Source organism: Rhynchophorus ferrugineus, unplaced genomic scaffold (genome assembly GCF_030347505.1).
Source record: "Rhynchophorus ferrugineus isolate W39M unplaced genomic scaffold, kcgeb_rfMv2 rfM6, whole genome shotgun sequence".
Classification (NCBI taxonomy): domain Eukaryota; kingdom Metazoa; phylum Arthropoda; class Insecta; order Coleoptera; family Curculionidae; genus Rhynchophorus; species Rhynchophorus ferrugineus.
Genome location: NW_027472585.1, coordinates 33,029,188 through 33,049,077, shown reverse-complemented (window position 1 = coordinate 33,049,077; position 19,890 = coordinate 33,029,188). Strand labels below are relative to the sequence as shown.

Below are 19,890 nucleotides of genomic sequence, written 5' to 3'. Positions count from 1 at the left end.
AGATGCACTGTTCAAATAATATATAGGTCTCAATACATCACATACATCATTCAATATAAACAACATTAAGAATTAAATAAGATAAGACAAAATTTATATCAGGACTGGTTGTAAACTGTTTAATGCAGAGTCTTATGATCTTATGCCAATTTTTATCATTTATGATTAGACCTGGTACAAAACACTGATAATTTCAACAACCTATATTAGACGAGATTCGTTTCGATTTAGGCAACTGAGTCGGATCGTTTGACTTGGCAGTGACGGGATTAAAATCGTTTAAAAAATCTATTTAGTCCAGTTAATAGGGTGTCGTTTATTTAATTATGTTGATTTTATCGATTTTAACTGGCGTTATTGCGGTTTTCTTAACGATGTTGCTTAATTGGTATATTAAAGTTTATAAGGTGCGAAGCTTGAGGAGTGTGCCGGGTCCGAAACCGTTTCCATTTATAGGGAATGCTAATTTATTAGGTGATACTCCCTCAGGTAAGTAAAAGTTAAAAAAAATCACTGATACACATCTTTTAGAATCCATTGCGGGTTTCTGCTATGTACGCTCGAGGTATTGTTAAAGTTCTTTTTCTGCATCATCAGTTCTTAGCCGGTGTTCGGAGATATTTGAGAATCGGAGACAAATACTTCTGAACCAATAAACTGCTGTTGCTTCTATTATTTATATAGTTCACAGTGAATTTAATCCATTTTTGAAGTTGACGCACTCGTGTTTTCCATCTTTCTAAAGACAAGCTTTCTAAAAACAAGAATTACAAAAGAAGAAGAAGAAGTTCATTCTGGATTCCACAAATATATCCAAATAATTACAACTTTGGATTATTTTTTAAATACAATTTATTTTCTCTCTTCTTTACGTAAGTTAAAGCACAAAGACGAGTTTGTATATTTAAATGAAAATTATATTTATATACACAATGAAAAATGTTAAATCGATACGTAATGTTGAAAAAAATTACGAATTGGATGGAAATGACATACTAATTGTCTGTCTGTGTCTGTGGTTTTGGATAATACTGATTCTGTTATCGGGCCTAACTAGTGATTATATACACATGGCAAATAAGAATTCTACTGTTCTTCATTCTTGACTCTTTTGACTGTTTCTTCATTCATGTTCCTTGACTGATTCTGTAATTCTTTATTTTTTTCTAATTCTGTAATTCTGTTCTGTAACTCTTGCATTATTTTTATTTTGTTATTGTCGTTAATTCTGTAGTAAATGCTGTATTCGCTAATTCTAATTCCCGATGCACCGTGTTTTATTGCTGAAACTTGTCCCTCGGGTTCTTGATGGTGGCTGAAGAAGGCTGGTTCAAGAAACCCTTTTCTGCATCCTGATTCGTTCAGAATTTTTGGGAGGGAAATACTCCTCCAGTCAGGAACTTCTCACTCCGAAGAAAAAAGTGCGTGACGGACTCTGCTTTGTGGAGAATGTTAGAAAATTTCACGATTTCGGACCATCTTGAAGTTTATGGTTACAGCACGCTATAAGGGGTCTTCTATACCAGGCCTAACTTGTACACTTTGTCCAGGTTCGTCCAGGTACCTGGACTCCAATTATCCGGAACGCTCTAAAACGAGGCGATGAGACATCCTTTTTAATACCCACGTGTTTTCTGTTTGCTCGGTGCCTTCTTATCTTGGCTTAACTTCACCAGACATTAGACACCAGACTTAAATCATAATTTTTTTCTCATGTCACAAATATTACAAAAACCAGTTAAATGGTCTAATAAATTTGACCACTAAACTACACAAAATAAAAAAACATCATAATTTTCGTGAACCAAAAATTAAACAATTTTCGTAAATATAAATAACAATAATTACGTCCCGACGTAGTAATTGTCGCCAAATTAAGCAAATAAATCCATCCAAACATACATTTTGAATACTTTTTGCATAATAATAATTTAGCTCCGTTATGTCACACTCTAGACTATACGGAATAATGGGCAAAATAAGCGATCAGAAGAGCCAGGTTAATTTTTACTGCAAGATTTCCCTTTTTCTAAATGTACTAGTTACAAGTCAATTGAAAAGTCTCCGACCTAACACATAGATGGCGCTACTAGAATTAAATCCATATGTTTTTTAGTTAGCCCTAACCCTCAAAAGATGCGTGTATAAATTTGACAGCTGTCGGATCATTAGTTTGTGAATCATAGCATTTTGAGTGAAGCAACTTTGGTTATTGTGAGAAAAAAGGATAAAAACAAATTTCACGTGTTGAGAAAATATTGCTTTTTGAAGGGAAAAAATACAGCTGAAGCAAAAACTTGGCTTGATGCTGCGTTTCGGGACACAGCTCAGGAAAATCAACCATCACGGATTGGTATGCTAAGTTTAGATGTGGTGAAATGAGCACCGAAGACGGTGAACGCACTGGACGCCCAAAAGAGGTTGTTACCGACGAAAACATTTAAAAAATCCACAAAATGATTTTGAATGATCGTAAACTGAAACTGAATAAAATAGCAGATACTCTAAAGATATCAACTGAACGTGTACATCGTGAACGAATCATTCACGAATATTTGGATATGAGAAAGCTCTGTGCAAAGTGGGTGCCGCGCGAGCTCACATTTGACCAAAAACCACGACGAGTTGATGATTCGGAGCAGTGTTTGAAGATGATCAAGCATAATAAAGCAGAGTTTTTGCGTCCATATGTGACAATGGATGTCATCCGAGCTTGGGAAAACGCAACAGTCAGCTGGCAAAGTTATGGCGTCTGTATTTTGGGATGCGCATGGAATAATTTTCATTGACTAATACCTTGATAACGGAAGGACCATCAACAGCGGTGGCATTACATAGCGTTATTGGACCATTTGGCCAAAACGGCCGCATTTGACGAAAAAGAAAGTGCTAGACCGGGTATTTTTCAATTGACCTGTTAACTGCAGGGCAAAAACTTTATCATCAGGTCAGACTTTTTGTTACCCTTGTTATTTTTGGTGGATCAACAATCTGCCTAATAACCAATACGTATGATAATTATTAAATATGTATGGTTGCCCAGCAGAATATCTTATTCTAAATCTTGCGTTAGAGTCTATATATGTCCATTAATAAGATCCACTTCCATTCATCACTACCATTTAATTGATTGGCAAATCCAGTGGTGTACAATGACATTCTTTGAAGTATTTAATATTAATACTTTCCATTATATTCAATTCATTATGTATTCTAGCGAGATATCACCCTGTATTAGATTTGTTAGAGGTACCCCGTAGTTGGATTCTGTGGATCCAAATGGGCCTATTTTGATATTGCAAGTTAGACGTTATGAGAACGAATGTTAAAAATCCGAGCATGTTATGATTGATGGTTTTTGCTTATTACTAATAAAAGACTGAAATAGTTGTGTTTCAATGTTTTTTTAGAAAAAAATTCTGTTCCAAGATCATTGTTGTTAGGCCAGTAGTATTTCTCGGTTAATATTTTTTAGTTTAAAATGATATTGAAGGAGATATCAAAACAAACTAACAACAACAATCAACAATAATAACAACAATTAACAAATAGTTTTTCAGATGGGTGAAAAAAGTAAGAAAACAATTTTTTGGGAATTAAAAAAAATTATTGCACTGTGGTGGACTCTCAATTCCTTCCGCTAGCCAGAAAACTAATAAAGAAATATACATGTAAGCTCATTAAGGCATTCAGAGGATGATTTTTTTATAACACAATTATTTAACCAAAAAAAGCTACACATTCAATATAAATGGCAATGCATCAGTTTTCCTCTTCTTCTAGCTTAATCGTAGTAGCAGCTCAAAATGAATTAGATATCAGTATATAAAAAATATTTTGAAGATTGGAAGAAGCGTACTTTGAATACTCCATTATATCGATAAAAAAATTGAAACGTTTTCGTGTTATGGATATATTCCGGGAAATTAATATATTTAGTTAATTAATGTGCTTAAACAAATATTGTAGTTGTCTAATTAATAAAATTGATATCATTGACTCACGTGTGGTCAATTTAGAATATTTTAGTTTATTAAATTACGTATATAAACATATTCGAACTTGATTTGAGCTTATCAAAAATAATTTTAAATTGTTTTATTTACTTAATTTCAATTTATATTAATGTGAATCTTACATTTAAAAAATCTGTTAGTTATAAATGGTTTTAGAGTAACTCCGCATATGAACACAGCTAAATACTTGGGCATAAAACTGGAAGAAAAGCTCTAGTCGAAAGAGCATGTTAAAGAGAAACGAGTAGAATTTTGTATGAGGTTAAAAAAAGGTGGTGGTTGCTTGAACAACAATCTAAATTAACATTCGATAATAAATTATTATTATAAGAGTGAATCTTAAAGCCAATATGCAATTATGGGGTTACATAAAGAAATATAATATTAACACGACCTAAACTTATCAAAACAAAATTCTCCGCAGCATTGTTAACGCTTCATCGTACATTAGAATTGAGGACATTGAGGACCAAAGATCACAAAAACTTTGAAGTATACAGTTGCTGGACAACAGTGAACTTACCCGGAGTTAAAACAGACAGAAACTCTTTGAACTAATACAGTAAAAACTGTATGGTATTCTAAAACTATGTGGAGTTTGCTAGGAGCCCATAAAATGTTAATTAATTTTAAAAATAGAAACTATAAAACGTTTGTCACTGATTTTCAACTTTTATGATTTTAGATTACTTAAAAGGATTAATGAAACTACAAGAGACGTATGGTAACTTCTATAAGATATGGATTGGTCCTACATTGAGATTGGTGATCAATAAACCGGAATACCTGGAGAGTTTATTAGCCTCAACGATCCACCTTTCAAAATCGGATGGATATGATTTATTTAAACCGTGGCTAGGTGATGGTCTCTTAGTAAGTTCAGGTAAATTCATATTTAGATCAATAACTAATCAGTAAAAATAGGAAGAAAAAATAAAGAATAATGAATGGATAATTTGGTTATTAAATTGTTTTGTTTTTTTATTGTTAAATACATTTTTTTTATTATATTTTATGAAACATGAAATTCTTATTAAGATCTGTAGTAAAAATGTAATATTTGTCATGTCTTGTCCAATGAAAATTGTTATGACATTATTAGTCACTGTATTATAACTTTGAAATACACTTCCGTTCAAAAGTTTTGAAATAATACTGGTAAAAAACATCAATAAAACAGCTCAGTTATTACTTATTATACTCAAATTTTGATCAAACCTCATTTGGTTAAAGTTACTTATATATTTTTAATACAAATTCAAAAATTCAAATGTATTACTCCTTTATTTCTTACTGTACTTATTTCTAATTACTTGTTTCCAAATTTTACTTATTCTTTTTAACAACTATGTCTTCCATGAAATTTGTAAGTATTTCCGCAAATGATGTTGATGCTTATTTAGGTGGGCATTGTTTCTTCACTTTCCCGTCAAGTTCATCCTATCATATAATTCGAGGGTAGGTCTGGCGATCATCATGGACATTTCATTTGCAAAATTTCTTTGTTTCGTTTTTCTTCTAAGAGTCCTTAACTTAATTTTGACGAATTTACAAAAATCTGAAATTTGGCCTCATTTGCGTATAAGATATTTTTAGTTTTTTTTTCAGTACAGTTTTTATGCGTTTTAGACCATTCTACAAACATTTCTTCCTGCTTTATGGGATTATGAGATTTGGGACGTCCAGATCTCATCCGGTCTTAATTTCCTCCAGTAGCTGGTTTTCGTGTAAGAATATAATACACACCTTTATATGAAACTGATCTATTCTTTCAATTTAATTCTCTTTAGCTCAAAGTACAGATAACATTCCACAGTTCAAGATAAATATATTTCCTTTTGTGCGCTTATGGACTGTTGTCACTATTACATTAACGTCACAAAAACGACAATTTCAAGAAATTAACAGTTCGCGGTGAAGTAACCTTCCTAACCGAACATGAAACGCATATGAGGGTATTTTTGTAAAATAAGGGACAATTGATAATAAACTAGTAATTTTGTTGGTTATTGTTAAAAGCAAAGTAGTAAAACAATAAACTCCAATATTAATATGTTTACATATACATTTGTTGCCGTGTTTTGTATGCACTTTTGAACGGTAGTGTTATTTTGTTCAAATTAACATTGGTGCTACAAAAACTGAATGAACCGAACGTTGTTACAGGTATGAAGTGGAAAACTCGTAGGAAGATGATTACCCCTACCTTTCATTTCAAAGTGTTGGAAGACTTTATGCAAATTTTTAACTACCAAATCAACATAATGTTGGACAAGGTAGAGGAAAAAGTTAAGAAATGTCCGGACGAAACATTGGACGTGTTCAACTACCTGAACTTAATGTCACTCGATACTATTTGTGGTAAATATTTATTCATGATATACATTTTTTTCATAACAATTATAAATATTCTTTAGAAACAGCTTTTGGTACATGCATTGGAGCCCAAAACCAAGAGAACCAGGAATATGTCAAAGCTGTGGGGACCTTTTTAAAGATATTCGTGTATCGTTTTTACTCGGGCTTCATGGGACATCCGCTCTTCTTCCGCTTCTCTAAATATTATAAAACCTATCATCAGACACTAAAAATATTGCATGAATTCTGCGAAGAAGTTATAAGAAAGAGAAAAGAAGAATTCGCAAAGAAAGGAAAAGTAAAATATTTTCATTTTAGCTTTGTTGACTTAACATATTATATAATCATCTATTATATATTAAATTAAATTAAATAATATCACTTCTGGTAGGAATTGAAGGTCAACGAGGATGGTATAAAAATTAGATCAGCTCTTTTGGATATGTTATTGGAAGCTAGAGAGAATGGATATTCATTGAGTGATAGGGACATTGAAGATGAAGTCAACACTTTTATGTTTGAAGTAAGTATATTTGTGAAGTTTTATTATTTGTATGTGTATAAATATTTTGTGTTGATTGTATAGTTGAAATTATTGCTAACAATCGAAAAAGTGCCGCAAAAATAACATTGGTATAGTTTCTAAAATATTATTAAAAATGGCCCATTCTGTACATATTTATGGAAGGTGGCTATTTATATTTCTGACTAAAACGTATAATTTTTTATAATAAAATATCCACTCATTGTACGTACATTCCCTTAATGTACACATGTTTTTAAATACAGCCAAAATAATCAAAAAATGCCTTTAAATGCAAACATTATCTAAATATAGCATCTATATTAAGAGTTTTCAGGTCCGTCTATATTCCAAGAGGGAATATGCTATATATACTATCCGGAACACAGGCACATTTATACTGATGGCTCCAAATTCAGTACAGGACTTGGTTGTGCTTTTCTCTGTAATGGGTAAACCTGCCCTTTCAGGTTCTCTAAACAAGGCACGTTACTCACCGCTGAATTATACGTCATACTCAAGACATGTCTCTACCCAACCATGCAGAAAATGGCTTATCCTCTCAGACTCTTACAGTTAGTTGGATTGGCAGTTTGAACGGAAGAATGTCATCCCCTAGTCTCAAAATCTCTATGTCTCTTGCGATCACTTTTGCTCATTAACCCAAAGACTGAAAAGGGACATACTGGAAATTAAAAGCAAAACCATAAATGACTATCTGAGAAATTTAACAGATGATAAAGAAACTGATTACCCACTCTGGAAAGCCACAAAATATCTAAAGCGCTCATGTCTACACAGTCCACCTATAAGAGACCTATGTGGGAATTGGGCACGTGACAATTACCAAAAAGCAGAAGCATTTGCTGAATATCTAGAAAAAACTTTCAAACCAAACAAAACTAATATTGAACATAATTTGCCGGACATAGAAGCTGAAAATTCGATTATTGAATTAGTCACGCCAAAGTTATTAAAACTGACATTAACCCCAGGAAATCACCAGGCTACGATTTAATAACAGGAGAATTACTGCAAAAACTACCAAGAAAGGGAATTATAAAACTCACCAACTTGATCAATACAGCATTTAGATTAAAACATGTCCCAGACATTTGGAAGATGGCGGAAATTATAACGATCACAAAACCTGGGAAGTCACCAAACGAAATAAGAGCCTATAAACCTATATCACTGTTGCAAGTAATATCTAAGGTTTTTGAAAAACTCCTGTTGAAAAGAATAAAACCGATCATAGAGAGAAAAAATCTACACACATCAGTTTGGGTTTATTAACAAGCACTCAACAATTGACCAGGTCCACAGAATAACAGATGTTATTGAAAAAGACTACGAAAGTAAAAAAGTATGCTCAGCTATATTTTTAGATGTAGCACAAGCCTTCGATAAGGTTTGGCATGAAGGTCTTGTTCATAAACTACAGAAAATACTAACAAAATAACATACCGAACTATTAAAATCATACATTACCAGAATGTCAAACAAGAAGAAGCTTACTCTACAATAACAGAAGCTAAAGCAGGTGTACCACAAGGAAGTGTACTGCTTTATCTATTCTACACCTGTGATATACCACAAATGGAAAATATTACGATGGCTACATTTACTGATGATACTGCGATTATAGCTGCTGGAGGCAATAGCGAAGAAGCCTCACGAAAATTACAACAGGCAAGTGACAACATAAATAATTGGATACAAGCTTGGAAACTAAGAATTAATGAAAGTACATGTGCAGTTCACCTATAAACAGACCGTACAAGCACCAATAACATTAAATAACACTATCATTCCATATAGCAACAACGCTAAATATCTTGGAATGAATCTCGATGCAAAACTTCGCTGGAAGGAACATATAAAGAAGAAAAGAAAAGAACTGGAATTGAAATATAGGAAAATGTACTGCTAATTGGAAGAAAATCCCAATTAACAGTACAAAATAAATTGCTATTATATGAGCAAATACTAAAACCTATATGGACGTACGAGTTCACGAGTTCAATTATGGAGATTTTCTGCAAAGAGTAACATAAATCAAATACACATTTTTTAGAACAAAGTCCTGAGGGGTATTGTGGGTGCATTCAAATACTATGGGACTGATTACCTACATCGAGACCTTCAGATACCCACAGTCAGTCAAGAAATAAAGAGAATTGCAAGGGGGCTTGAGGAAAGACTCCATTCTCATACGAATATTGAAATATTGCAACTTTTGGATACCACCAGAAGAGCATATAGACTCAAAAGAATCAAACCATCTGATCTTCTAGTGAGGTGCATATATTAAAAAATTCTGCAGTGACATGTATAAACATTATTTCACCAGAGACTGAGATAGCGTCGATGGGTCCTCCTAGTTATATACCTAGATTTAAGTTATTATAAAGACAAATTGTAGGTTAGACGGAAACGATTAGTAACAGTATATTAATTAAATAATAAAAAAAACTTTTGCTCATTGATCATTTGCTAACGCTAGTGTGGATCTTCTCTCACGATAGGATACTGATCACGAGAATTAACAAGTAGATCCCGCGGCGAAGTCTGCCGTCCAGTCTCAGCTCCCTATCGAGAACATATGTATCCACATTGACCTCTCTCCCATTATCAGAATCTTTATCAGAGCCCGAATGTAAAGACACTGAGACTTAGAGGATGGATTAAACAAACTTTTTGAAATAAATGGCTTTTTTTGGTCTCCGTCTTAAGCCCACTACCCGGTCCCATGCAGTGAAACTCAATCGGCTGAGACTGGGATACTCTTATTTCTCGCACAATCACTTCACTTTCTTTCTGTCTTTCACCTTTTGGGTGACTGTCATCACCTCCATAAGAATAAGATTCGAGATGAATAATAATTGTAACACTCTAGTCGGCGAAAATAGTGATCGATTGATGGAACTTTTACAAGAGATTGATTATTATCTTGATTGATTATTTACTTGAATTTATTATGTAACTTATTATGTAATTTGGGCAGTCATAATGCAATTTATTGATTTTGTATTTATTTATTGATGATTGATTTTATTTTATGATATATGATATTTATTGATTTTATGATTAATTTATTGATAATGTAATACAAAGGCAATTGTATAGTCGTGAAATGACGATAAAATCGTCGAAAGCAACAAAAAGTTATTAAATATTATAAGAATATATATATATATATATATATATAACGATTAAATTCCAGGGTCATGACACATCAGCAACCGCGATGTGTTTTACCTTCTATGCCCTGGCTCAAAACCCTTCCGTACAGGACAAAGTTTACCAGGAACTATGCGAGACAATCGGGATGGATCCAAAAGTTGAGCTGACCTTGTCGAATATCAATGATTTGAAATACCTGGATATCGTCGTTAAAGAGGCCATGCGAATATATCAGCCGGTGCCTTTAATAGAAAGAAACATAGACGAAGATTGGATGCTGGGTAAGAATTAATTTTGTTAAATTTTGTATAATTAGAGGAGAGTGTTTATTACGTTTTTGAATTGGGTTTATGTTTATGTTTATGTTATGAAATTTCCGAAAGAGCAGCGATTTGCAACTCTACTTTTATATCCTTCTGGTGTACATTTTTAATTTCTTATTGTTTCCAATTTTTTTCTTCGTTTCGCATACCGAAATCTGATTCTAATTGATGGTTGAACGCCATATGTTACGTGTTATGACCTTTTTTATCTATTGTATTCTTTGCTTCTTCTTTCTACGAAGGCAGTTTGATAAGTTAGTGAATGTGGGGAGTTACCACCTGGACGAAGTCCTCAAAAAGTCACTGACTTATCAAATTGTCCTCGTATGTTAACGTTGTTAAAAAACCTTAAGTTTGTGATTGATATAAAATATTATTGCTATTTTTATTATTACAATGGCAGTATCAACTATGATTCTATTGTTTTTAGTTGCGGAATATCATAAGCATGCAATAACTACAAAGCCTTGACCTAATATATAATTAATAAAACAGGATATTTTATCTTGTTATTGTACAATTTTCATATATTTAGAATATCTCTAAATTGTTTTGGTGGTAAATAAGGAAACGTATTAAAATTGTATAAGCTAGTGTTTTGTTTGATTTGTTAGAATTGTTTTTAAAAATATATGAACACTTAAAAAATTAAAATATTTTAATAACATTTATGTCTGAGCCATAATCGATGTTCACATCTAATTCCTCTTTTATAACGGAGTGTACTTTCTCCAACTATGTTTCTCTTACTTTATTGTTCACATTACCAATCATCATAACCTTATTTCATCCTTCAACCCGAAATTAGGGATATTTATATTGGGAGCTGTTGTTTAATCATATAGTATTATATAAGGGCAATATACATAAATATTTGGTCTTCTTTTCGAAACAGTTGAGTGCCTTTATTAATAAAACTTAATTTATTGTTCTTTTACAAATGTACTACACTTCTTTAATCTCTATAAGTTTGTATCTCAGCTCATCAAGTTTATTATTGTACTATGGCTTCATACATATTTAAAGGATATTAAATAATAAAATTCCACTAATTTTTAAATTCTTATGCTACAGTTTCTTCGCGATTTCTAGTGTATATAATTTTGACAATAATTAGTTGATACTGTCGTCGGTATAAATAATGAGTAATTACTTGAAAAATACATGAAAATTTAAGATTCAATAAACCACTGAGAATAGTTTTAGTTTTTGTATATCAAGCTATGATAAGTATGGAATGGACAGTTTGATATTTTAATGATCACCTCTGAACGATCTGAATATTGTAAATTGGTGAAGAGTCGATTTTAATTTACAGTTGTCATAACATTCCAACGGTTTTCTTGATAACAACATTTCTATTATTCGAGTACTTTGCGATTAACGAAAGTTATTTTTAAAAAACTCATGTTGTCTTATAATTAAACTTAAATTAAATAGAGAAAAATATTTGCATGATGTATGATTATTTCTGGGCCCTAATATGTTACTTTCCCTCTTGTTTTGATTTAGCTTCATGCCAGTAGACTCCAACATCATATATAATGATAGAGCGATTTAAAATTAAGTTTCACAAGTGTTCCAGAGATTGGTTAATATGAAAATCTGTACAAAATTTGTTGGAACTTTAACCAACATTTTGATCTACGCTAATAAGATTGCTACGGCTCTTCTAAGATTTCTCTATTTTGATATTCTGTATTTCTGCTCTTCTTGGACGACCTTAATGTGGGTTATCTTCAAGAGATGTTACTCTTTAAATTCACCGATCAAATATTTGTTTTGATGTAACGTCCGAAATTAATACTCTATGTGGTATGTGCATATATCCTGATCAATTTTTCGTTTCAAGAAAGAATTTATTATGAACAATTAGTAGAATATATTAATAATTAAATTATATTCATAATCGATTCTTGATTTCTTACAACCTGTGATCCTTCATGAAGATGCAAAACAAATGATATTGCGTCTGTTAGTCACTATTCCATGCTTTTTTTTGTAAGAATACGTCGTTCAACTTGTTCAATACACGTTGCTGATCGCATCATATGTGCTCAAGACTCTAATGCTATAAATGTTCTTATTCGGTGTCGATGTGAATGGTTCTCCTAGACTAACTTGTGACATTTCGTGCTTGGATTTGTCATAGTATATCAATTTTTTATCAGCAATCATGTTACACCACTGAAAACTCTGCTTTTTGACTGAAGAAATGAAACTGCGATGTTGCAACGATTTGAAAGTGTATTTTCAGTCAATTTATGTGGCAGACATTTTCCTTCCTTTTGGACCTTTCCCATCATATGGAGATATTTGATTCTTCAACTATGCTGTGATGTGAAAATTATTTGAGAGTTTGAGTTGGATTTCCATTCAATAAGCCTTGAATTTCATTGTCTTCAAACTTTTTAAATTCTCCTTGCTGTTCTTTGCCATTGTCATCAAAATCACCACCTTTAAATAGTCAAAACTGAAAAGGACTATTGATATATGACGGAGCATCATCATCATAAGTTTTTGTTTGCATCAACATGTTTGATGGAATTCAGCACCAGATGTTTTCAAATCAAATAAGAAAACTAATGAATGTCGCAAAATGGAATAATTTTATTTAGACAAATGTCAGAATCATCGAATTTAACAGTTAGGTTAGGCTGTTTAGAAGTTGATTACATTAATAAATCGCATTTTGATCTATATATATCACCATTTTCAGAAAAATAATGACAAAGCTTACAGGGCTATCATCTATTAAATGATAAAACTTATTTAATTGTCATTAAATGACATTTCATATGTATTATATGTATTGTAAAAGAATATTGTTGATATTTATTATTATTCAGTATTGTTAGTTTTAATTTACTTAGAACATTTTTACTAGATACAAATGTTCAACTTTAATGTAATTCACGTTCCTCTGGCCTGCGGTGTAGCCGCAGTGTTTTACATTTTTAAAATGCACCATTTTTATGTTTCTCCTCCCGGAGCCACCTTGTCAAGATAAAGAGCACCAAACAATATTTCTGCTTTTTTCCTTTCGGGCATAGCGTAGCGTCTCCGACATTGCTTCCGGGCTCCTTCGAGAGTACGCTTTATGAAACAAGCATTTTCCGGCGATGGAGACGCAGAAATTCGTTTCGAAACCAATTTATTTAATTAGATTTTGGGACAGCAGGAAGATTTTTTTCTTTTGCGGGAAAAATGGGTGAAGTATATTGGGAAAGCCGTTAAGTAATTCAGATCTAACTGTTTTGGCTTAAAGCTTCAAATGTTGATAAAAATATAGTTATAATAAAACAAACAAATAGAAGTTTAGCGGCGCAATAAGACTTTTGTTCACAAGTCGATTGGATATTGGACATAGTATAGTAAAGTTCTCTGAGTGAAAGAAGGTTTTCAATGATACTATTACAGTTTCGAAATAATTTTTGGGAAAAATATTCTATTATTAAATATAACCAACAACAAAATTGTAATTGTCTACAATATACACTAAATACAGTTATACAGTAAAATTATTAAACAATTATTACATGACGTCATCTGATGTCTAGTAATTCACCAGATGATGAGCACCTATTTCACAGAATATCCAGCGCAGTATTAGCCGCGTTATATATATATATATATATATATATATATATATATATATATATATATATATATATATATATATATATACATATATATATATATATATATATATATATACATATATATATATATATATATATATATATATATATATATATATATGTATATATATATATATATATATACATATATATATGTATATATATATATATATATATATATATATACGATATATAGATACGATATATATGTATACTTTGATCGAAATTTGAGTTTTAGTTCAGTTTGGCTTTGACATAGAACAAAATTCTAATCTAAATAAAACAATTGAATAAAAATGTTATTAAATATAATTTATTTTAACATTATAGTATACCTGAAAACTACAGTTAATTATACAGCCACAATAGTTTATAGGTTAGAGTTATAACCTCTTATCACTATTACATATTGACAACTGGACGACTTTGACAGGATCATTCGTTTACGTGTTCGAACTAATCAGACAACACTGTGTCTCTTTTTAACTAGAATAAAATGAGAACACTACATTAAACATCTTGATGACGCATGTACAAAGAAACTTTGAATAGACTATATATATATAATTCTTGGTATTGAAGTTCTTTTTCACTTTTCGTCTTGGTTAATTTGCTTTGATTTAAGCTGCTTAATAAAACTAATCACATTCAATTACTAAGCAACACCATACACAAAAAACTCCGATGTAACAAACTAAAAGTCTGTCACAGGGTCTCTTTTTTTGGCAACTAGTTAATCTATTGTTACATATTGATGCTAGAGAATGAGCATATAGTTGGTTACATTTAAAACGAAATAATGATGAATCTTGATCATTATAGTTTCTTTTGTTTTTGAACTTATTTTTGTTAGCATTGTTCTATTAAATTTATTCTAGTCTTGTTTTGTTTTGTTTAGTCTTGTTTTATATATTTTTTTGAGATATTCACGAGGATGATCGTTTTGAAGGTTAGGAGTTTAGGGTTGCAATTAGGGTTTATTAGGTGCTTACACGTATCCTGATCATATTTCCCTAAGACATATTGGTGCAATATATATTAATAAAAGAATTTTCTACACACTTTTTCCATATTTTTGGCAGTATACGGATAACGTCGAGAGAGTGGGGTTAGTTTGGCAACTATCTATTTTTGCTCTTCTTTAATAGGTCGAAACCGTGTAACAGCTAAGTCCTGCTGACCTGAACAAGTGGTAATCAGAAAGCTCTAAACTTAGTCAGTACAATGTGAATATATTGATGCAACAAAATGTCGTTCAATTTTTGAATTGATGTCGGTACTCATCTGCAGAAACAGTTTCGTTTGATTTTAGCAGCTAGTACTACACTAAAATTTACTAATTCCACCATATGCATGGTAAGACTTCTACTTCTACGTCTTACTTCTTATTATCGTAATAGTTTTTATTGGCAGTCACAATTCATTAGAAAACTCATAATTTTTAATTGGAAAACAATGAAACCATGAGGTTTCGCAGTTTGAAATGTGATTTTTAGTTATTTTGTATGGTTTTATTGTATTTTGTATGGCAATTATTCTCCATGGTGTTGTTTTTTCTAAATTACTTTTAAATCGCTGAAACTAAAATAAAGAATTGGGATACGGCAGAGCAGCATCTCATAAACCATAAGTTTCTAAAAGTGTTTGATGGACTTTAGTAGTATATTTCTTTGACTTAAACTACAAAAATAATATTGAAAATTAAATTTTGAACGTTCATGATTAGCCACTATACACTCTGAATAACTCAACACTAACTGGTATTTTATGTAGACAAGTACCAAAATTAATCGAGTTTAATAGGTTAAGTTGTTTAACCATTCAAGTTATTATGTATTATCCTAGGCGTAAATATTTAAAATTTACTTAAAATCATATTAATACGTCAAGTAGAAATTTTAGAAAATAATAAAAAAATTATACTAAATTAAAATATACATAAATAGTGAAAGATGAAGTACATACCTTCAATATGATGAACCAATGAGAGTCTTCTAAAAATAAGCACACATCGAATAATAAAGAAAGCTCTTCTAGCACATTTTATCTCTCCCATGGTCTTACGAAATGTTCATATGTCCATGCAGCTCTCACGCGACTTGTAACGCAGTACTATCAGAACAGATTCAGATTCGGTCGACCTTTGAAGGTTTTATTCGGTTCTACTTTTATTCTTGATGACCTATAATATTCATCAACACCAATTCGCACTTACTTTAATGGACATTCGTTTCGTTAATCATCATCGAAATATAATTGATTATGTAAAAAAAGTAACGTGCGATATAGGCGAGAGAGAGAGACGTACTTTGACCATTCCACATCGAAAACGACCGATTCCCAAACCACCTTGGGACACGCAAAACAAACAAAAACGAACAGGATTCCAGTTTGATGTCGTTCGCTGGTTCGTAAAATGAAAACGACCATTCTCTCTCTTTTTTTTCTCGGTGATTTTAGAGCGCCATCGACAGTTCGATTTTTCTTTGTGCGTGCCCGAGAAGAATGAGGGGGTGGGGGTTGGCGAGAGGGAGAACAACAGAAAGCGGCTAATTTTATTGTTTTTGCTGTATAGGTTGGCGAATTTGGGCCCATTTTCAATTTTCTTCTTCCTTTGATACGTCCGGAACGATCGACTGACAAAAGAAACAGTTTTCATCCGCGATATTGATTGGGGAGGCGTGTTGTTTGGGTTTGGTGAAACGGGCATAGGTCTGAATCCGGTGCGGGAGTTTGTGTTTGTCGAATCGCGGATGAGAAATTAGGTAATTAGGGTGGTTTGGGGGAAAATCGGCGAGAAAGATAAGTGGGATATCAATTCGTTCTCGGAATATTTGACATAATTTACTGTGTCGTCTCTACGTTTAATTGGTAATCTTTTCAAGTGAATTTTCTTTTGATTATAACACTTTTATTAAGTAAATTTAATTATGTATCCGTCATCAAAACCAGATCGACGTTATTACAGTATTAGGAATATGTTATTATGTTCTTGAACTATATTAGATACTTAGACAAAATATTAATATCTGTTATATACATTCTGTTAAAAAAAACTTATAAACGTTATATATATATATATATATATATATATATATATATATATAAACCTAATATATATAATAATATATATATATATATGTATAAACGTTATATATATATATATATATATATATATATATATATATAAACGTTATATATATATATATATATATATATATATATATATATATATATATATATATAAACCTAATATATATAATAATATATATATATATAGGTATAAACCGTTTAAAAAGACGACTTAAAGACATTATCAAAGTTCTTATTTTCTATGTCTCCTTTTCTTATCTGAGTTTACTTAGACATTCTAAACTGTCCTCATATTGTATTATCCAATCCAGAACAATAAAGTAATTAAAGAGATAAAACAAACGTTAATCGTTGTATTCCTTCCGAAACTCTTTAAAATTTTTAAAAAATTGAAAAAACAAATATATTTGAAGAACATCTGGAAGAAAGATTTCATCCAAACTAAGGGGATGTCATACCTCAATCAGAACAACGGTTCTGAGAATATTGTAATGGATACGCCCAAGGGAAGTTTCGGAAGAAATTAAGCAACATTGAAAGACTCCAAAGAAAGGCACAGAAGCTGTCCAGACTTCTGACCAAATGTTTGAACACTAAAAGACTAATGAAAAATATATTAGTTGTGGTTGTTTGTTAGTAGGTTAAGTCAGATTAAAGTTAATTGTTAGTTGTATTACTAGTTTCAATAAATAAATTAATTAAAAAAGTCGTTAGGAGTTGTGCACGAAGTTGTCGTGTTTGTTTGGGCGTCTTTTCAGTCACGACAGATTTATTTTTGTGCATGAAAATTTGATAACGCTCCATCGAAACATTTTATTGTACACATACAATTCCCCGGACATTCCTCCTTCTGATAAGTGAATATCGATATTTGATATCGAATCAAAAACAAGACATTTTTTTGGAGAGGTCATCCGAAAGTTGACTGAACGGGTAAGGAAAAGTAGGAGCTAGCCATAGTCAATATTTTACTCATAGATTTTGTTATAAAATGAGTACAATTGTACCACAAATAAAATGACTGATCTAATTTATACTCCCAATAAGTCATAAAACAGAATCTATGGAATACCCTGAAAGGGTATTTATTAGGACATATATTAGGAATATGAATTCGTTTTAAGGGATTCACAATATATGATATAATTTGTTATATCGTATTATATTAGCTTTACTATAATTCTTTTCAGCTCCGGGAACAAAAAAAAAATTGCCGTTCTGAAAATTTAATTTTGATTAATCTTAAAATTTTAATGATGATATAACCAGTAAATTGAAAAGTCGGTCTGACATAGATGGCGCTACTAGAATTAAATCCATATGTTTTTAGTTAGTTCTAACCCTCAAAAGATTCGTGTAGAAATTTGACAGCTATCGGATCATTAGTTTGTGAGTTATAGCATTTTGAGTGAAGCAACTTTTGTTATTGTGAAAAAAAATGGATAAAAAGAGATTTCGCGTGTTGATAAAATATTGCTTTGTGAAGGGAAAAAATACAGTTGAAGCAAAAACTTGGCCTGATGCCGAGTATCCGGACACCGCCCCAGGTAAATCAATCATCAAGGATTGGTATGCTAAGTTTAGACGTGGTGAAATGAGCACCGAAGACGATGAACGCAGTGGACCAAACCAAAAGAGGTTGTTACCGACAAAAACGTTTAAAAAATCCACAAAATGATTTTCAATGACCGTAAATTGAAACTGAATGAAATAGTAGACACTTTAAAGATATAAACTGAACGTGTACATCATATCATTCACTAATATTTGGGAATGAGAAAGCTCTGTGTAAAATCGGTGTCGCGCGAGCTCACTTTTGACCAAAAACAACGACGAGTTGATGATTCGGAGCAATGTTTGAAGATGATCAAGCGTAATAAACCCGAGTTTTTGCATCCATATGTGACAATGTATAAAACATGGCTCCATCATTTCACTCCGAAGTCGAATCCACAGTCATCCGACTGGACTGCACACGATGAACCCGCTCCGAAGCGTGGGAAAACGCAACAGTCGGTTGGCAAAATCATGACGTCTGTATTTTGGGATGCGCATGACTGCCTGGATGTGCATTTTCATTGACTACCTTGAAAAAGGAAGGACCATCAACAGCGACTATTACATAGCGTTATTGGACCGTTTAAAGGACGAAATCGCCGGAAAACGGCCGCATTTGAAGAAAAAGAAAGTGCACCAAGACAATGCACTGTGTCAAAAATCCATGAATTAGGTTTCGAATTGCTTCCTCATCCACCGTATTCTCCAGATCTGACCCCCAGCGACTATTTCCTGTTCTCAGATCTTAAAAAAATATGCTCGCTGGGAAGAAATTTTCGTCGAATGAAGAGGTGATCGCTAAAACTGAGGCCTATTTTGAAGGAGAGGACAAATCGTACTACAAAAATGGTATCGAAAAGTTGGGTCGCTATAATCAGTGTGTCACCCTTGAAGGGAATTATGTTGAATAAAAAAAACTAATTTTGCCAAAAAAATATATTTTACTATGGTAGGCCAGCGACTTTTCAATTGACATGTTATTGGTAAATTGGCACAGATAGCTTTCATATGATTCATATGATTATATGTCGCCAAATAAACAAAATTTAATGACAACACATGGTGTAGTTGTACTCATTAACAGTACAATAACTGAGCTTTTTTGTTGGATCTCGGGAGATTTTAAGTACAACCCGAAAATGCTTATAGATGGGGTTTAACGTGAATCCCTGTCAAGATATCTTATCACGCTT

General features: G+C 31.9%; 2 protein-coding genes across 7 annotated transcripts in view; one reads left to right on the top strand and one right to left on the bottom strand.

Moving 5' to 3' along the window:
• The window catches only part of LOC143198089 (uncharacterized), a 254,549-nt gene that overhangs the window by 41,657 nt on the left and 193,002 nt on the right, over nt 1-19,890 (bottom strand). Inside the window, exon 1 of one of the 6 annotated variants that reach the window (XM_076407051.1) lies at nt 16,013-16,159. The exons of the other annotated variants lie outside the window; for them this stretch is intronic. Within the exon in view, the coding sequence (XP_076263166.1) occupies nt 16,013-16,103 (91 nt within the window). The 5' untranslated portion in view covers nt 16,104-16,159. Of the gene's footprint in view, nt 1-16,012; nt 16,160-19,890 lie in introns of those variants that run through there. 6 annotated transcript variants of the gene reach the window in all.
• Cyp4h10 (cytochrome P450 monooxygenase CYP4H10) overlaps nt 216-19,890 on the top strand; it is a 30,505-nt gene continuing 10,830 nt past the window's right edge. Inside the window, exons 1-6 of the mRNA XM_076407078.1 lie at nt 216-489; nt 4,702-4,899; nt 6,183-6,377; nt 6,434-6,672; nt 6,766-6,897; nt 10,124-10,364. Of these exons, the coding sequence (XP_076263193.1) occupies nt 327-489; nt 4,702-4,899; nt 6,183-6,377; nt 6,434-6,672; nt 6,766-6,897; nt 10,124-10,364 (1,168 nt within the window). The 5' untranslated portion in view covers nt 216-326. The remainder of the gene's footprint in view (nt 490-4,701; nt 4,900-6,182; nt 6,378-6,433; nt 6,673-6,765; nt 6,898-10,123; nt 10,365-19,890) is intronic.